The following is a 19633-nucleotide window of genomic DNA, read 5'->3' as shown; positions in this document are numbered from 1 at the left end:
CTGGCCTCCTTATTGCTCCTTGAGTATCTCTTAGGGCCTTTATACCAGCTTTTCCCTCTGCCTGGAATGCTCTTCCCCCAGATATCTGCATGTCTCTCTACTTCGTCTCCTTGACATCTCTGCTCAAAGGTCACTTTCTCATTGGGCCCTACCCTAAAAAACATATGGACGGTTTTGACCCTCCTTACTCAGGAAGCCCTGGTCCTCCTACCTTACTCTGCCTTTTCTTTTCTCCATAGCAGGCATCACCTTCTAACATAATATATATTTTACTGACTTATTATGATTATTGCTTATTTTCTGTCTCTCTTCCTCCCAATAATATGTAAACTTCATGAAGATATGAAGATTTTTAAATGATGTATGCCCAGACCTTGAAACAAAGCCTGAAACTCCTCTGAAAGGAGGAAATGATGGAATTGAATCTTGAAAGAAAATCAGAGCTTCTCAGCTCTTTAAATGTCTGCTGGGATTTTGATAGGGATTGTGTTGAATCCATAGATCAATTTAGAGAGAATTATCACTTTAATAACACTGACTCTTCCCATCCATGAACAGAGACTATCTCTTCAGTTATTTAGACTTTTCTTTCAGCAATGTTTTATAGTTTTTCTCTGTTCACATCTTGCATTCCTTTTGTTAATTTTACATCCACGTGGTTTTATTCCTTTTGCCATTTTTGTGAATTAGATTGTTTTCTTAATTACATTTTCAGTTTGGTGCTAGTGTATAGAAATACAATTGATATTTGTATATTTTTGTATATTTATCCTGAGATCTTATTAGGTATATTTCTCTGTTAAAAAACAGAACAAAACATGAGAGCCTGGAGCATAGAGCTGTTGAGCAAGCATTTATTTTATAAAAACTGTACCAACAACACTTCAATATTAAGATATCACAAGATTATCTCAACATATAAGCTTCAAGTCAGCTCCCTGGACTTTCCTTTCTATTAACCATACAGGCTCAAAACCATCCAATTATGCAGTGTCTCAGATTTGTTCTGAGAGTCTCAGATTGGTTCTGGAAGCACTTGGAATTCTCTAACATGGTTGGAGTTACAGGTGCTGAACTGATGTCTTGTTCCCTGAGCTGATTGAGGAGCTTGGGTTTCCTCCACAGGTCTTGATGCCATGATATGTTCCTTGTCTCCAGCACAGTGACTCATATCATAGCAAGTATCTAATAACAATAGTTTTCAGTGCCATATTTATGGAAGGAATTTGACATTTACTGACATCTTAAACTGTGGCATTAATTGTAAAACGAAAAATATGTTTCTTTTTCTCCCAAGGAAAGAAAATCTCAGTTTCTTAGGGAAGTTTGACCTACGTTGTTGGCAATTATAACTTGACTTTCATTCTTTAACATAGCTCTCAATAGTTCTTCCATAGTTTATATAGGACTTTCTTTCATTGATAGAGTAATGGTAGCCTCAAACTCATTTTCTCTCATTACTGTTTGGAGATGAGAGTTAGGTAAAAACATGGGAGTAAGATTTTCAAACAATAATATGAGAGCATGAGTTTCTTGACCTAGTCTCAGATTCACTGGACATGTTGGAGTGTATTAATTTCCTGTGGCTGCTATGCCACATTACCACAAACTGGATTGCTTAAAACAGCAGAGTATTCTCTCACAGTCTGAAGAAGAGAAATCCAAAATCTATATCACTGGGCTGAAACCAAGGTGTCGTCAAAACCTTGTTCCCTCTAGAGGCTCCAGGAGAGAATCTGTTTCTTGCCTCTTCCTGCCTCTGGTAGCTGCCAGGACTCCTTGGCTTATGGCTGAAACACTTCAACCTCTACCTCCGTGGTCACATTGCTTTTTCCTCTTCCGTCTGTGTCAAATGTCCCTCTGCCACCCTTTTACATTGATACATGTGATTTCATTAGGGTCCACCCGGATAATCCAGAATAATTTTCCCATCTCAAGGTCCTTAATTTAACAGCACCTGCAAAGCGCGTTTTCGCTGTATAATACAACATTCGCAGGTTCCAGGGATGAGGACGTGGATACCTTTGGGTGGGATGATGGGGTCATTATTCAGCCTAGCGAAAAATACAAAATGTTCTGCTGATCAGTTTGGAGATTTTCATAGGTTAGATGTCATTCTCCTTTAACACTAATGAATCACCTTTAGCCCTTTGTACACAAATCTGTAACTGGCATTCTTTTCACTGTTGGGCTCCAATGTTTGTCAGCCCACAGAAACTAGCTGTGGTGGAGTCTGTGTGACCCCAGCATGCTTGGGGGCTGTGTGCAGAGGAGACTGAAGGGGCAGTGCATACATTTGGAACTGGTAGAACTAAACACCTTGGGAGGCATCATTGTGGACTCTGTTTATGTATCAGGAAGCTGACAGTGGACCCACAGCTTTCTAGGACGGCTGACACAAGCAAGCAGACAGCAACAGCCAGTGAGGGCTACACTGAAGAGGCAGACCCCCTGTTAGAAAGGGGATAGAGAGAATTCAAATATTTCTTAAGACAAGAGTTCAAAAACATCCAGAGAAAAATGTCTCTGGTTCTACCATGTTTCTATTCTTCTAGTTATTCACATGTGTTGTGGAAATGATCAAGTGGAATGTTACAGGCAAGTTGAAATTACTAGTATTAAAAATGAATCTCTTGGAATGTAAAATGGTACAGCAATTTTACACATAACAATAATTTTCTAATGTCCATAAAAAAATAAGGATATGCTCATGATATAACCCAGCAATCTCACTCCTGGCATAAATTTATCACGGAGAAATGAGAACTTATGCCCGCATAGAATTCTGTACATAAGTGTTTATGTATAGCTGCTTTACTTGCACTAGTCAAAAAATAGAAACAACTGAAATCCCCTACAATAGGTAAATGGCTAAACAAACTCTGGTACATCCATGCCATGGACTGCTACTCAGCAATAAAATGACAAAAATGAGCTATCGATAAATGTAATGACTCGGACGCATCTCAAGGGCAATATGCTGAGCAAAAGAGCCAGTCTCCAAAAGTCCTTGACTGTATGATTCCATTCATTAAACCTCAAAATGACAACACTATAGATCTGGACAGTAGATTAGTTGTTCCCAGGGGTTAGGGACGGTGTGTGTGTGTGTGTGTGTGTGTGTGTGTGTGTGTGTGAGAGAGTGATTACAAAGTGAGGGAGACTTTGAGGTGTTGCAATAGTTCTGTATCCTGACTGTGGTGGCAGTCATATGAACTTTTGCATGTGTGATAAAAATGATTTAGAACTGCTTGCACACCTGGTGCCCATGTCAATTTCCTGGTCTTGCTATTTTGGTATAACTATGTAAGATGTAAACATTGGTGGAAACTGGATGAAGGGTACACTGGTCCCCTTTGATCTATTTTGTAACTTCCTTTGAATCTACAACTATTTTTTATTTTATTTATTTTTTTGAGGAAGATTAGCCCTGAGCTAACATCTGCTTCCAATCTTCCCCTTTTTTGCTGAGGAAGACTGGCCTTGAGCTAACATCCATGTCCACATTCCTCTACTTTATATGTGGGATGCCCACCACAACATGGTTTGGCAAGCAGTGTGTAGGTCAGCACCTGGGATCCGAACTGGCAAACCCTGTGCGGCCAAAGTGGAACGTGAAAACTTTACCACTGTGGCACCGGGCCGGCCCTATACCTATTTTTAAATGAAAAAATTTTAACAAAATGAACCTTTGAAAATGAGAAAAAAAAAGGTTTGTTAAATTGGGAAGACAATTATGGGAAATTTATAATGAAAATGATTAGGATAAATTGGAAAGGGCTGGGTGGTTCTGAGGCTTTAATCATGGCCTGTTTAGCCATTCTTATCATCCTGATGGTGAAGGGGGGATGTCTAATCATAACTAAAGATACCCCAAGCTAGACAACTATCACTGTGCAATGCTGCACAGTTTTAAGCTTACATCATCACTCGAAAGCTCAGTGGGTGACATTCATCCTCAATCTTGGACTCAGTCAGCCTCTGTGACAATTTGTGAGGAATGCCAAAAACCAGCCCCTGATTGCCTTCCTACAGACAGTTTCCTAATGTTATTCTTCGTTACAGTTTGTTCTCACCTTCCCTGGGGACAGTAAAACACCAAGCTCAGGTCCTTGTGCTGATAGGGGAGAAGCCTGGACAGACTGCTACAAGGGCTGGTGGCTGGAGCCAGAAGGGGAAGCCAGGGTTTCTGCATGGAGAGGGGGTGACTCTGCAGTGCTGTGGATAAGCTGCTGGCACAGAGATACATGGCTGAGTCCTCAGGCTCTGTGCACTGGATCTTCAGAGTTGAGAACGATCTGTCAGGCACCTCAGCTGAGAACCAGTCCTTGGGCATCCCTGTCTCATCCATAGGAGATTGATTGCCAAAGGAAATCAGAACCTCCAGTCCCTGTAATAAGGTCTGTCTGTACCAGAAAAGGGCAGTGTGGCTTGAAATTGGCTCACATCTCAGAGTTACTGTTTGCCCTACTTTTGTCACCTGGTGCCTGGGTTCCTGGGTGACTCCAGCATCTGTGGGCTCTGTGGAAGGGGAAAGAATAAGAAAAATAATGGAGTCACATTAGGGAAAATTAGCATGAGGATGTCAAATATTCTGAGGACTCACCTACCCCCAGGAGACAAAGGACCACACAGCAGAGGGTCCCGGTACCCATGGCCAGGTGGCCAGATGTGGAACAGCCCAGATCAGGGCCCTTGAGAACATGAGCAGAGAAGTGAGTTTTGGGACACTTTAACCCCATGAGATGTGTCTGTCAGTGACATCACTGAATGAGCCGCCACATTCAACTCATGGGCTCAATTCAGAGAACGAGGCTGCATCTCTGTGAGGTGAATCAGACAGGACTGAAATCAATTGAAATTGATCAGAGACACAAATTCACACATCCAGAGGCTCCCTGAAGATTTTTTTTGGTCTCATCAATTCCAAAATCAAATATGTTTAGAATTAATTTTAGAATTAATTATTCTAGCCCATTGTACCCAAATTGAATAATTTTAGTATATCGGTTCCAAAACAGAGACTAATACCTTCTCTATACTAACTCTCCTCTAGAGCCTGTCACCTTTTTTCATTTGAACTTCAAATTCCAAGTATTTAAAGAGGAATTCATTGTACCGTTGCAAGTCAGCCTCTCTGAGAGCTCTCATATTCTTCCACTGGCAGCCCGATGCTCCTGGTCATATACACACACTCAGAATCATCCATCAGTTGGTTAGGAGTTGGGCTCTGAGTTCTCCTGGAAGAAAAAGAATACCAACTGCATTGTTGAGAACTGATTACATCTGAAAGCTCTTATTTGCGGTGAAAGACCTTCCTGAATTTATTTATCCTTGAGCTCCATTCAATTCCCAAAGCCTATATTAATCACCCACATTTCTCTATCCCCACCATGCAATGAGCAGTGTAGTTTCTTATTCTTGAAAATTTGCAAATAAAATGCTCTAGAGTTGATTTAAATCTCATTCTTCCTCTTAGAAAAGCTCAAAGCTTTTAGTCATTCATACCTGGCCTTTTCCCTAGAAAAGAGTCCTGATGCCACAAGCCCACTCCCTCTCGTGGAGGAGATTACCAATTGCTGAGAGAAGCCTCTGCTTCTTGGGTTGGTCAATTAAGTTATTTGTTAACCAAGAAGAAGGATCAGTTCAAGCCCATAGTTTGTGGTCACAGAGAGATGTACTGCTGAGTCCCCTGGACCCGAGGAGCACGTGCCAATTTTAAACAGCAGAGAGATTGTAGGCTGGATTGTGTGGACTGAGGCACCTGTTTCTCTATGGGGTCTGTCCTCTTGGTTTTTGTTGGACCCAGAAAGTAAAACTGTGGCCATTATTCTGCTTTCAAAAAGATCGTTGTTTGTTCCTTCCCTGTTACCTGGTACCTAGGTGTGGTGGGCAGAATGATGTCTTCCCAAAGATGTCCACGTCTAATCCCTGGAATCGTGAACGTGTTTGTTGTCTTATGTAACAAAGGGGAATTAAGGTTCTAAATGGATTAAGGTTGCTAGTCAGCTGACCTTAATATAAGGAGAGTAGCCTGGATTTTCCATGTGGGCCCAGTGTAATCACAAGTCCTAAAATGAGGAAGGAGGAGGAAATGGAGGCAGAGTCAGAGGATGCAGCATGGAAAAGACTCGACTGGTCACTCTGGGCTTTGGAGATGGGAGAGGGCCATGAGCCAAGGAATGCTGGTGGCTTCTAGAATCTGAAAAATGCAAGAAAACACATTCTCCCCTAGAGCCTCCAGAAGGAATGCGACCCTGCTGACGTCTTCAGTTTAACGCAGTTTGATCCATTTTGGACTTCTGACCTTCAAAACTGTAAGATAATAAATCTGTATTGTTTTAAGCCACAGAATGTGTGGTAATTTGTTAGCACAGCAATAGGGATCTAATAAATCATGGTATCCATGGGACCGTGGGTAAGAGAGGCAGTAGCTAGATACAAGGTCCGTGGGCAGACTGATGCACAATCTGTAGGAAGAACTTGAATCAGGCCAAGGGAAGCACAGGCAGGAAACTTCTTATCTCTGCTCAGACTTCATCTGCTTCCAAGGGACACAGGGGAGTCTGGAATGAATGACAAAGTCAGAACTACCCTGTGGCATCTTCCTGTTGGAGAAAAAGTTCCTGGGGAGAAATTCTATGCTGGCCCACCCCAGTCCCTGCCTGGTGAGTGGATGTGCGGTGCTGTCCCTGTGACTGTCAGCTCCCCGGGGCCAGCCTCCCTCTGATGTGGTCCAGGGAAGCACCAGCACTTCTGCTCTACACTCCACAGCACAACACAGCAGGGGGGCTGGCCTGGGCCTGTCTGCTTTTCCCAGCCCAGAACATGCAAGCTTCACCAGCCCAACTGCTTGTATCCCCACATCTGAAGCAAAGTGGGAAGAATGCCCACTGCTAGCACACCTGCCATTCAGAGCCCAGTTCAGAGCTCCATTCAGAGAAAAACCAACTATAGAATAAAGGGAGAAGAGCTGGTCTCGAACTCCTTTTCAGCCATGGTTCAAGACACCTGCGACTCCTTAAATCTAATCCCAACCCCATGGTTTTCCCTAATCCTCTCCTTCCAGGGAACGCTCTCAGCCTCTCCACATTGACTCTAGATGATAACGCAGCCACAGTGCCTCCTAGTGGCCAGGGGGGCAGAAACAGCACAGATGTGCTCTCCTGCCAGAACCTAAGGGTGTTGTGCTTTGTTTCATTGAGTACAGGAGATATGGGTATTATGATTTGTTTGATATTAGAGGGTCAATAAATAGTATTATCTTATTATAGCTTACAACGGAACCACCTGAGAGTTAGACGTTGGAGTCAGAGAGAGATGACAATGTCAGTTTTAATATTGGTAAATAGCAGGGCACAGATATGAAACCAAATGGGCTGGCTAGCGCTATGCTGAGTCAGAATTTAACTTATTTTCTGTCCCCTCCAAATTATGGGCTGACCCAGTATAGAAAAGAAAGTTCTCCACTAATCTTAGTGCATGTTGAGAAAACACAGAAGAATTTCTCTCTTCTCTAGGTAGTGAGAAAGAAAGCAAGTAAAGGAAGAGAGACCAAAGTAAGATGAAGAGATAATAAGATAATTTATTTCCCTTCTCATAGAGAAGATTCAGCAAGGAATAGAAAGATTAGAACAGGAGGATTACGTTAGGGAAATCCCCAAAATGAGGACTGTGGTATAACCTACTGTCCCAAGAGAATGCCTTTAAGTGGGAAAGGTGAATGGTTTCATGTCAATTATTCTCCTCAATTCCAACCACTTCTCCTTGGACAGACTCATAAAAAATAGCACAAATGTGTCACAGCAGAGCTGCAATTAAATGAATTGCAAGTCATTCTGTACTCTCTGACCAATTCTCAATATTCACTCCTTGTTTATTTTCCATCTTGTCAATTGGTCCAAGGGAACCATAAGCAGTGGTTATGCGATAAAAGGAAAAAAGGAAAAAAGTGACATAAACAAATAGATTTCTTTTGATTTTCCACAATTTGATTATAAATATCCTTTAGGTTTTTAAAAATACTGTGGTTGAAATTAAAGTTTAACTGTAGCATCTCTATGCCATTTAAGTTATATATCAAAGACATCATAGACTAAGAATCTGACATTAGTTTATTTTTCTTTAAAATTTAAAATAAAATTATTTTGACCTTAATCCCAGTAATTGCAAATAACAGCACCCAAATCAACCCTTCTGTTGTCATCTAACTAGTTGGGTAAAATAAAAACATCAGAAAGTTCAAGTAATTAATGTTCTAAGATGTAGTGAGGGATGCTAGGCTGGGATCCTGGGGAGGGGGAGCCCCAGGGAGGGGGAGTCCCCAGGGAGGGGGGCTCAGCAGTCCCTTTGCCCTTGGGGGCATCTGCCTGCCCTGACTCAGCCTCCAAGAGATAACTCGGAGGTCAGGGGGACAAAATTCAGAGCAAATGTGAAACATTGATGAACTCAGTGTACAGAGGAGCTGGAGGGAGAGCTGTTCTCTAGGGGATCCAGGACATCTCACGCCTGGAATTCTTATTCAGGTGGCCCCAGACTGTTGATACCCTCATGCACTTGGCCGAAGCAAAATAAAATTCTCTCTGGAGGAAGGTCCGTGTCCATCCTAGACAAAAATTATTTCTACAAATTTAGTGTCAGAAACAAAGTCAATAATCAGATTCATAAGGAAATATACAAGCACCATGAAAATACAAACATCATGACTGAAAAGCAGCAGAGAAAGTAAATCAACAAAAATCGCCGCACAGAGATTTCAGTTGTGAAAATGATCAGACAGACTCTGAAACAACTATGTTTCCTATGTTTAAAGAGAAAAAGGATAATCTTGGAAAATGTTATTAGAGAATTAATAACAATAAAATGTGGCATAGCAGATTGGAAAATGAGCCAAATGAAAATTCTGACAAGTAGATGGTGGGCAGCTGTGTTCATCACTGACTGAGGTTTTGTCAGATAACTTTATTGGGTGGAGGTGTGGGCGGAGGAGTTGAGGAGACAGACAATGAGTGAGTGGGCATATGTTAGGATCTGCAGTCTCAGTTGGATCAGGAGAGCAGTGAAGCAGGCAGGGCTGGGGGTGGACAGTGACAGAACCTTCAGGGGAATCTCAGTGAGCTGCTTTCCAATTAGTTCCCACCAATACTTCAGAATGGTTTCTAGTGTTATCTCAGAGAATCCAGGCACAAATTAGAGTAGAGGATACGGCCCCCCTCCCAAAGGGTGAGTTATCAGAAGGGGTGATTGTGTAAGGGGCAATTGGTTGTTTTAGAAGTTCTTACTAACAACTATTTTATTGCACTAAGGAACTATTTTAAGGCACTAAAGCAGACAGCTGGAAATCTCCTCAACAGCCTATGCACTGGCTGGCTCAGCCTAGAGATGGTATTGAGCTATGTTGGTTACAGTGAAGAGTTAGACCTCTCTGGTGAAAGGAGAATTATTTTGAGCTAAGATTTATGACTGGTTTCCAGGATGTCTATCTGTGTGTGTTCCACTGAAGTTGGAAAAGAGTTGACTAAAATAGCTGAAATTATTATCATTATCATTAACAATACCATTATCAACACACTCCTACAAAAACAGGAAAAAATATTTTCCAAACACATGCTATGTGTTGAGACTGATGCAGAAACCTTCCTGAGTGAGAGCAGAGAAGCTTGAGAGTGAAGGATATTGGTTCAAATCATTTAGATGGTGATACAACCACAGAGGGAGAGCCCGCTGTTCGCTACTCTCATATCATTGCCATGTGTATTATTAATGTTCATTGAACACGTATCATGAGTGTGTATTTTTATGGGAGAACAACCATCACTAGCTCCTGAGGTCTGAGTCTGTGCTAAGTCACTTTCAGTTTTGCATCTTTGAGTTGTCACCAAGAAGTGCTTTAGGTGGGGGAGGAAAGGCCTCCCCCACTTTGTCTAGCCACCTATTGAGCAGGGGGAGCAGGCTGTGCTGAGCTAGCCTGGCAGGGTCCATCCCCCCGCAGCTTCTCCAGTGTCCTCTGAGCAGGTGCTCCTTTCTGTACCCCTGCCTTGGATTATGCAGGCAGCCCCACCAAAGCCCCATCACACTCTCCACCAAGCATAGGCTCCTTTATTTCAGGCAAGGTCAAGTTCCTGGCTCCCTGCTGTGGCAAACACACCTGTGTACCAGTTCATGTGAGAAGACTATGATGAACCCTTCCTATGACAACAGTAACTCTGATTCACCAAATAATTTCCCTGATGCAGGGACCAAAAAAAGACTGTCACTCCCTTAACCCTCTCTTTCCCGGAGGATATCAGGGGCTCACTCAGTGGATCCACAGTGCCCTCTCATGACCATTTGGGAAGGAGCTCTAGTGACACTTCCCAAGCAGGTGGGTACCATCTACATTAGGCATCAGGATGACCCAGGACACAGCACAACTCTTGCTGATTTGATGCTCACCTCTCTCAAGCTCACCCTTTGCATGTGGTTGTGACGGAGGCATGAAGCCAACATTTTTCCAAAAAATAATAAAAATTCTAAGTCTCATCAATTAGTGTTCTAGGAAAGGGTATACTTGATAGTCGTTAGATGCCAGCTGCCCTGGGAAGGGGTTGGGACCTTGGGCAAAGGACTTTCTTTGACCCAAGGTAATTTCTGGAGAGGGCTGAGGGTGGAGTCCATCAGCCAAAAAGTCTTCTAATCAGCTGGGGAAATAAATCCATCATTTCCATGGAGAGGGAACTGCCTACTCATATATCTTCCTTATTTGAACACCTTGTTCAAATCTTTTGCTGTTTTTTTTTTTAAATTGAATTACTTATCTTTTTTATTATTGATGTATAGGAATTCTTTATATTTTAAATACATATCCTTTCTCAGATATCTATGTATCTCTCTCTATTTTTTCTTAATATCTTTCGATCAACAGCATTTTTAGAATTTTGATAAAGAAAACTTTACATTTTAAAGATGAGAATATCTTTGTCCTCTTTAAGAAATATTTGCCTACTCCAAGGTCATAAAGAGGATTTGCTATGTTTTCTTTCAGAAGTTTTAGACGTCAGAAGATTTATGCAGATCATTGAAGATGCTGATCCATCTCATATGAATTTTTGTTTATGGAAAGGGTCAAGAAACATTTTCTGTAAATGGTCTGATTGTAAATATTTTTGGTTTTGTGCACCATGCAGTCTCTGTCCCCCCTACTCAACTCTACCATCAGAGGGCACAAGCAGCCAGAGGCAATATGTAAATGAATGTGCATGGCCATGTTCCAATAAAACTTTATTCATGGAAATGGAAATCTGAATTTCATATAAATTTCATATGCCACGAAATATTATTCTTTTTATTTATTCAACCATTTAACAGTGTGCAAACCACTGTTGGCTTCTGGGCCGCATGTGAACAGGCAGGGGTCGGATTGGGCCTGTGGGTCTTAGTTTGCCCTCTCCTGGGTTGTGGGGTGAGACAAAGACTGAGATCCATTCTTTCTCCATGTGATACACAGTTTCTCCAGCACCATTTGTTGAAAATTTTTCCCTCTTTGTGCTACTTTTAGTGTTTGATCTAGGGATTACAAAATGCGGTTTTAACTTACTATAGTCTACCTTTAAAAACATTCTCTTAACTGTAGGTTTTTCATAAACGCCGTTTATTAGGGAACAAGGTTATCAATTACGCCTAATTTGCAAATAGTCTTTATTGGGAGTGGATGTTAGATTTCATCAAATGTTTTTTGAGCACCTATAGAGAGGACCCTATGATTTTCATTTTTTTAGCATTTGATGTGGTGAATCACACTGACAGTTTTCTGAGTGTTAAGCCGACTGCACGTTACTGAGATAAACTCCACTCGATAATGCCATCTTATCCTTTTAGATGTTGTTGGATTCGACATACTAGATTTTAAAAGGATTATTAATCAGTATCACAAGGGATATTGGTCTGCGGTTTTCTTTTCTTGTAATGCCTTTGTCTGGTTTGGTCCATAGCAGTGCCGGCCTCAGGATGCACAGGGGATCATTCCTATTCTTCAGTTTTCCCCAAGTACGGCTTTGGTGGCATCCTACCAATTGTGATATGTTATACTTTCACTTTTATTCAGTTAAAAGCACCTTGAATTTCTCTTTTGATTTGTTCTTTGCCCCCTGGGCTATTTACAATATTGTTATTTAATCCAAATATTTTGGATTTTTCCAGAGTTCTTTCTATTAATCTATATTTTGGTGCCTCTGTTGTCAGAGAACACACTTTGCATGACTTGAGTTCTTTTAAATGTATTGATACTTATTTTATGCGTGGAGTCTATAGTCCATCCTGGTACATGGTCAGCGTGTCCTGGAAAAAGACGTGCATTCTGCTGCTGTTGGGTGAAGTATTCTGTAAATGTCAATGAGGTCAAGTTGGTTGATAATGTTGTTCACGTCTTCTACATCCTTACTGATTTCTTTTTCTCAACTTGTTCAATCAGTTACTGAGAGGTGTTGAAATGCCTGACTGTAATTGTAGGTTTGACTGTTTCTCCTTGCACTTCTCCCCGTTCTGCTTCAGTATTTGAAGCTCTGTTTTTAGATGCATAAATCTTTATGATTGCTGTGTCCTCCTGACAGATTGGCCCTTTTATCATTAGGATAAGACGTGATTTATCCCAGATGATATGCTCTGCTCTGAGATTTACATTGTCAGATATTAATATCGCAGCTCCAGCTTTCTTTTGATGAGTGTTAGCATGGTCCATCTTTTCCGTCCTTTTACATTTTACATTCTGAGTCTTTCTAGTGCATTTCTGGTAGGTAGCATATAGCCGTTTTTCTCTTTTATTCAATATCACAATCTATAATTTTTAATGAGAGCATGTAGACTATTTAGATTTGATTTGATTATAGATCTGGTTATGTTTGTGTCTATCATCTTGCCATTTGTTTTCGATTAGCCCCGTCTCTGTTTTGTTCCTTTTTCCTTCCTTATATACCTTCTTATGGATTAATGGAGCATTTTTGTAATAATTCATTTTACCTTTTTTGCTGACTAATTAGCTGTGACTCTGTTTTGTTATTTCAGTGGGGGCTCCAGGGTTTGTAGTTTGCATTTCACCTTTCACACAGTCTCCCTTCCGGTGGTGATGTTCTGCTTCACGTAGATTATGAAAACCTTCCAATGGTGCAACATTCAACCCTTTATGCCCTCCCTGTCTTACTATTGTTGTCATGAACTGTACTTTTACAGTAAACCCCACACTATGTTGGAATTATTTTGATGCAAACAGCCAATTATCCTATAAAGAAATGTAAATGTGAAAAACTTGCCTTTGGGCAGTAACACATTAGGCTGCTTGAAGTGGTCCCACAGCACACCGAAGCATTTTTTTTCCTCTGTGTTTCATTATAAATTGTTTATTGTTACATCTTCCAGTGAGTTCATCTTTTCTTCTGTAATCACTGATCTGCTGCTAACCCCATCCAGTGTATTTTTCATCACAGAAATGTATTTTTTTTTTAAAGATCTTATTTTTTCCTTTTTCTCCCCAAAGCCCCCGGTACATAGTTGTATATTCTTCGTTGTGGGTTCTTCTAGTTGTGGTATGTGGGACGCTGCCTCAGCGTGGTTTGATGAGCAGTGCCATGTCCGCGCCCAGGATTCGAACCAACGAAACACTGGGCCGCCTGCAGCGGAGCACGCGAACTTAACCACTCGGCCACGGGGCCAGCCCCACAGAAATGTATTATTATCGCTGAAAGTTTGATTTGAATCTCTTTATATCTTGCCCATCTCCACTTGACTTTGAATATGTGGGATGTGGTTATAATAACTGGTTAATATAATTGTCCTCCAGTTTTATCATTTGGGTGTTTGTCTCTATTCATTGATTCATTGATTTTTCTCCCCATTAGAAAGGAGACTTTACTACTTCTTTACATGCCCGTCATCTTTGATTAGCTTTGTCTTGTGATACAGTTAAGTTACCGGGGAATAAAAGCTAAAAATTACTAGTAGGTATTTTTTTTTGAAGAATTTGACAAGATGATTCTGAAATACATGTTACAAATACAAAGGGTTAAAATTCCTTAATAAAAATGAACAAAGCTTGAGGAATTAGACTACCAGATATCAAGAAATATTATAAAGCTATAATAAATAAAACAGTGTGCTCTTAGTACAAGAGCTGACATAACAGACAATATGACAGAATAGAGATGCAGGAAAACAGACCCACACATACACGACTGATTTAGGACAAGAGTGATTTTATAGAACAGCAAGAAAATTTTATCCTTCAACAATAGTATTAGATAAGTTGGGTCACCATGTGGAAAAATATAACTCTATCCCTTCCTCATTTCATATATGAAGAATTAATTCCATTCACCTTACAGATCTAAATGTGAAAGTTTTAAAATAAAAATAATGTAGAAGGAAATATAGGAAAACATGATTATTTTGAAGTAGGCAAAAACTTCTTAGACAACAAAATACAAAACGCAAACCAAAAATCAGGAAGAATGGAATGATTTTGGATTAAGACTTTCTGTTTATCAAAAGATATCATTAAGAGCGCCAGTCCCAAGGCATTGTGGTGAACGTTGGCTCACTCTACTTCGGCGGCCTGGGATAGCAAGTTCAGATCTCGGCCATGGACCTACAACACTCATCGGCCATGCTGTGGTGATTCATATTCAAAATAGAAGAAGATTGGCACAGATATTAGCTCAGAGTGACTGTCCCTCAGCAAAATAAATAAATAAATAAATAAATAAATAAATAAAAATAGTCATCATTAAGAGCATGGAAAAGTAATCCGCAGAGTGTGTGTGTATGTGTGTGCATGCCTGGGTGCATGCCAACTGAAACACCCATTTGCCTCTGATGAGAGTGTAAATTTGTTTAGTCACACCCATTAACAAGAGTTTGTTATAAAGGTTCTGAAACTTTATAATTTTACAAGAGAATATTTCACTATATCTGAGACTAAGCTCTGATAGTCAATCACAGCTAAAATCTTGAAATGTATAAATGAATCCCAGAAATCCATAAGCCAAATTATCTGGCCCAGTGTGTGGAAGGTTATTTCTTGACCTCCTCTTGTCAGAAGAACAGCAGAACCCAAAGCACTTGTTCCCCTTGATGAGGGAAGAGTGATTCTGGGAGCCATGAGGAGAGGTGAGTTTATGAGGGTTTGTGGAGAGGAAGGAAGTGACTGTGCCACGCTGTGGCTAAGCTGCTGGCACAGAGATACACGGCTGAGTCCCTCTGCTCTGCGCGCTGGATCTTCAGAGTGGAGTAGGATCCCTTGGGTCTCTCAGCAGAGAACTGATCACTAGGCATCCCTGATGTGTCTGATGCAAAATCATTCTGAAAATAAGTCAGAAACTCCATATTCTGCCCCGATGTCTGTCGGTACCAGTAAAGGCGGGTGTGTTCAGAAATTGGATCACACCTGAAAGCTACATCCTCTCCATACTGTGTGACTCTGTGCCTGGGGGACTGGGAGACTCCAGTGTCTGTGTGACCTGTGGAGGCAGAAGTTGGGAACAGAATGAGGAAAACAATTGTAATCATCACACACACACACTGAAACTGCTTGGTTTTCTGAGGACTCACCTGCTCCCAGGAGACAGAGCATCAGGCAGCAGAGCAGCCTGGTGCCCATGGCAGAGTCAGGGCAGGAATGGGAGGTTCAGCAGGTCAGGACCCTTGTAAGCATGAGCAGAGGAGGAGGGATGTCTCTTGTCCCCACCAGGCAGTTCCTATAGTGACATCACTGAGCCTCAGGATTACCAGAAATTAATGAATGAATGAATTAATTAATTACATCTAAGATTCCAGCAACTCTGAGATGCACCATTCTAGTATGAACCATTAAGAAAGAAAAAAAAATACTGTCATTCATAATAAGAAATGTTAAAAGTTGAAAAATTGCAAAGCATAGCATTCAAAGTGGATTTAAATATTCACTGATTCTGTTAGGTTTCTTTGCTGTCACCCCTCAGAGCTCCAGTGTTCTGTTGCTGGGACCCCGTACTCACTATCTGGCGGTCTTCTCACTTCTCTCATTCTTTTCACATTGGCAGCTGGACATTTTCACCTGAAGTTTAACAGCACTTCAAACGTGCAGTATAAAATGCTGGCTTGATCAACTTTCCTCTGAACTCTCCTATTCGTGACCTCGATCATGCATTTACTTGTTCCTGTCCCTGGTTTTGGCAGGAGCAGGATTCGTGGGGTGGTTGGATGGGAACATTGCCATGTCCTTGTCCTGACAGCAGTTTGAATTCACATTTCAGAGCCATGAGAGATGAATGGTGCCTTTGGCAGGTACCGACCTTAGTTAGAACTGTCTATTCATTCTGGAGGTAAAAAGATAATTCCCTCTATTAATTCATTAATCTCCATGCTGCTTTTTGTCCTCCTCTCATCATGGTGCCTCTTGTGTTTCTAGGTCACTTCTAAAATAAATAAATGTTCCAAAACCTCACATTCATAAGGACTCAGAACTGTTTTATGCTAAACATTGGGGGAGAGTTAAACAATAAAAATGGGGTGGTGGGTTGAACCGACTGTTGGGGCTCCTAACAGGCTGCGTTGTGAGAAATTAATTTCTCGTTTTCATTCCTGGAATAATTTTCAAAGCCTCATCGGTGGCCCCCTTCACAGGAGGAACAACAGTCACAATCCTTCCCAAAGAAGAGAAGATTCCTCCAACCTGGTTATGCGGGAAAATGGACCTGTTTCTGCCCATGAGAGTCTCCTTGAACACTGAGCGGTTTGTTGCTGTGCCCCTTAAACATCGAAACTGTGTCTCCTTCAGTCTCATCATTTGTCTCTTTGTCATCACCTCACCAGGAAGAGGGATAATACAGATTTTAACTTCCCTTTCGAAAAACGCCATCCCACCTTCCAACAACCTAAGTGAAACTGATCAGAGCCAGTTTGGATGTGAGTTAACACTGTTCCTCCACATTTCACAAACATGAAGCGACCACTTAGCTGCCTCTCCCCTCTCCCTCATTTAACAATAGCTTCTCACAGAGCTCCCTTCCCTGGATTATCCACATTCGTGTCTCTGCGGCATCTTGTGATAGGAATAATTTCCTCAAAGCTCAGCATCTCTGTGTCCTGCCACTGATCAGCCACCTCTAGTCCCGGTCCCTTGCCAATGTCGTGATGCGTGTACCTCCAGTGGTATAGGACACACATGGACCCTCCTCCCTCTGGTTTCTGATCTGATGAGTGACAATCCCAAGTGGTTCTAGACCTCCCCTTCGTCAACCTCCAGTAACCTTGTGGCTCCTATGTCCTCCCATACAGATGCAAGCAGATTGTCTTTTGTAATCTTGCTGCAGGATTTATTATCTCTGAGAACAATGCTGAGGCCATTACCTTCTGAACCTCAGCCTCCTCAACTGTAAACAGAGTGAACACCCCCTCACAATGTTTATGAGGACTAACTGAGATATTGTAGCGTCTGGGAGGCTCAATAAACATCCATCCTTTCCTCCCTCCCTGCCTCCTCATGTCAGGGTGTGTGGCTGGAGCTCTCAGAACTCCAGGACTGTGAGAGATGGACTCATCAACTAGGTGCTGGGTGGGGAGAACTTGAGAGCACAAAGAAGTCAGTCACTTTTGGAAAGATCTGGCAGCACTTAGGTATTAGTCAGGAAAAGTATAAGACAATGAGGACAGAGCATGAATGCACCTGTCGACCTGCATCAAGAAATATGAGGCAGTGAATAGGAGTAAGTTATACCTAAATCTACCAATCTGAAAAAATAAAGTCCGAAGTAGACTAATAGAAAAAATATGCATGTGACAGTTAATGTGTGCAGGTGGCTCCACTTTTGTAGGTGTATTTGGATAGACAGGTTTGCATGAGCATAGAGAAGAGGAGTTTAAGAAACACACCAAAGTGTTAATGTTGGTGACTCACCGCAGGTGAAATTGGATAGGACTGTGTTTGGAGAGGTGAGAGCATTGTTAAAAATTTAACATTTTCTTTATACATTGTGGACTTTTTTTTTAATTTTAAAACGTAGCTTTACCACCTGAGAGCTTTCAATTCAGACCCTTGATCATGTAGCAGAATTTGTGGTTTCTCCATGGGCAATGTCCAGAAAGGCACTGGCCATGGAACATGTTATAAACACCCTTTTTCTTTGAATAAGCCGATTGTAAAAATGTGCAAACTCCCGGTGCCCGCGGCTGGCCCCTGACTAGTGAGTTGGGTGAACAGTGAGGTCGACACATTTGATGTTGACTTCAGCTTGAACTGACTATGAATTGTTGTGGCTTCTACCCCTAACACAAGGGTATGGAAGCTCTGACCCCTCGTTCTAGAACAAGCTTTGAATAATCCCCTAATTTGGAAATGAAGGCTAATGAGTATACTCTAGTGACTACATTTCCAAACTCAATAAAAATAAGTTACATCTTTACGTTTTCACAGGCTCTAGAAATGCCCATCTTTTATTTCTAATTCAAGTAGCAGTACCGTTACAATGTTGAAGGAGATGTTATTCCAGTGTTCATCAACAGGGCACAGCTTTCTCAAATACAGTTTTCACAAATGAGTGGGAAGAAATGTTGTCCCTAGAGAAGATATTCTAACTCCATTCGTTTTAAGGTGGGATTTTTTTGAAATAAGTAGTCTATTTTTGGTCTTCACTGCCTAAAGAGATGAAACTGCATTAGTCTTTAAAGCATTGATGTGAATCATTCTGGCAAAATTGGAGCTTTGGTCTATCCTCGGACCAAAGTTGATTGTGTATTTGATTATTTCCTCCAAGAAAGACTCTCACAATTCTTCAAGGACTAACACATGGCTGCTCTCTATAAAGGATCCTCTGCCATCACAAACAGCCTTTCCCATTTGGCAAAGTAGGCAGAGGCAGGATAGGGCCCTGCAGAGCATCCTGCCTCACAGTCAGGGTGTGAGCTGGAGGAAGCCAGGGTACAGGGACGAGTGCCCGGCAACATGTAGATGTGGGCATCCATGACACAGTTCAGGGTATCAGGCCTCATGGCCTCTAATTTATCCAAGAGATATTTGTGCCTTGGGAAAACCCTTCCTAACATACTAGAGAAGCCATTTTCTTTCCTTCTCCATCATCTTTTAATACAGTTTTTGATATTTTGTTTCTGATTATTCTGCCAGTGATTAGGTTTCCCATGTGGGAGACTTCAAAATCCATGGGGCCTGTGAGGGAAGGAGACTGAAGGAAGAGACAAGTCAAGGAAGCTGATGAGAAGTTACGAAGCGGCAGCCCTGCAGAAAGGCTTGGGAGCCAGTTACACAAGCCTGTAAGAGGGATTTGTCATCTGTCTCAGGATTCACCTGATCTCAGTTGACAAAGGGATAGAAGGTCTCTGTTAACTGTGATGGCCTGAATAGGAACCTGGGTGGTCTTCCATGATTCATTCATTCCCTAAAGACTGTCCACTGGTGCCCAGAACTGCTGTTGGTACTTGGAATAACACAGGGATTAAAGACATCCACATCCCTGTGAAGTGAGGTTTACAGTCTAGGGTGGGAGCGGCTTTCTTTGAATAGTCATACAAGTTCATGTAAAATGACAACTGTGCTAAATGCTGCTGAATAGTGTAAGCTATGAGCCCTGATAAGAAGGGGTTTGACCACTAATACAGTGAAGAAATGCTTCCC

General features: G+C 41.6%; 1 gene segment (V, D, J or C); it reads right to left on the bottom strand.

The window, feature by feature from the left end:
* Positions 1–15141: 15141 nt before the first annotated feature.
* On the bottom strand, positions 15142–15637 carry LOC124243372 (T cell receptor beta variable 7-9-like). The segment is given in 2 exon segments: positions 15142–15485; positions 15577–15637. Coding segments are annotated over 2 exon segments (393 nt in total).
* Between the last annotated feature and the right edge of the window lie 3996 nt (positions 15638–19633).

This window comes from Equus quagga, chromosome 8, assembly GCF_021613505.1.
Source record: "Equus quagga isolate Etosha38 chromosome 8, UCLA_HA_Equagga_1.0, whole genome shotgun sequence".
Classification (NCBI taxonomy): domain Eukaryota; kingdom Metazoa; phylum Chordata; class Mammalia; order Perissodactyla; family Equidae; genus Equus; species Equus quagga.
This window is presented reverse-complemented; position numbering and strand designations above follow the sequence as displayed.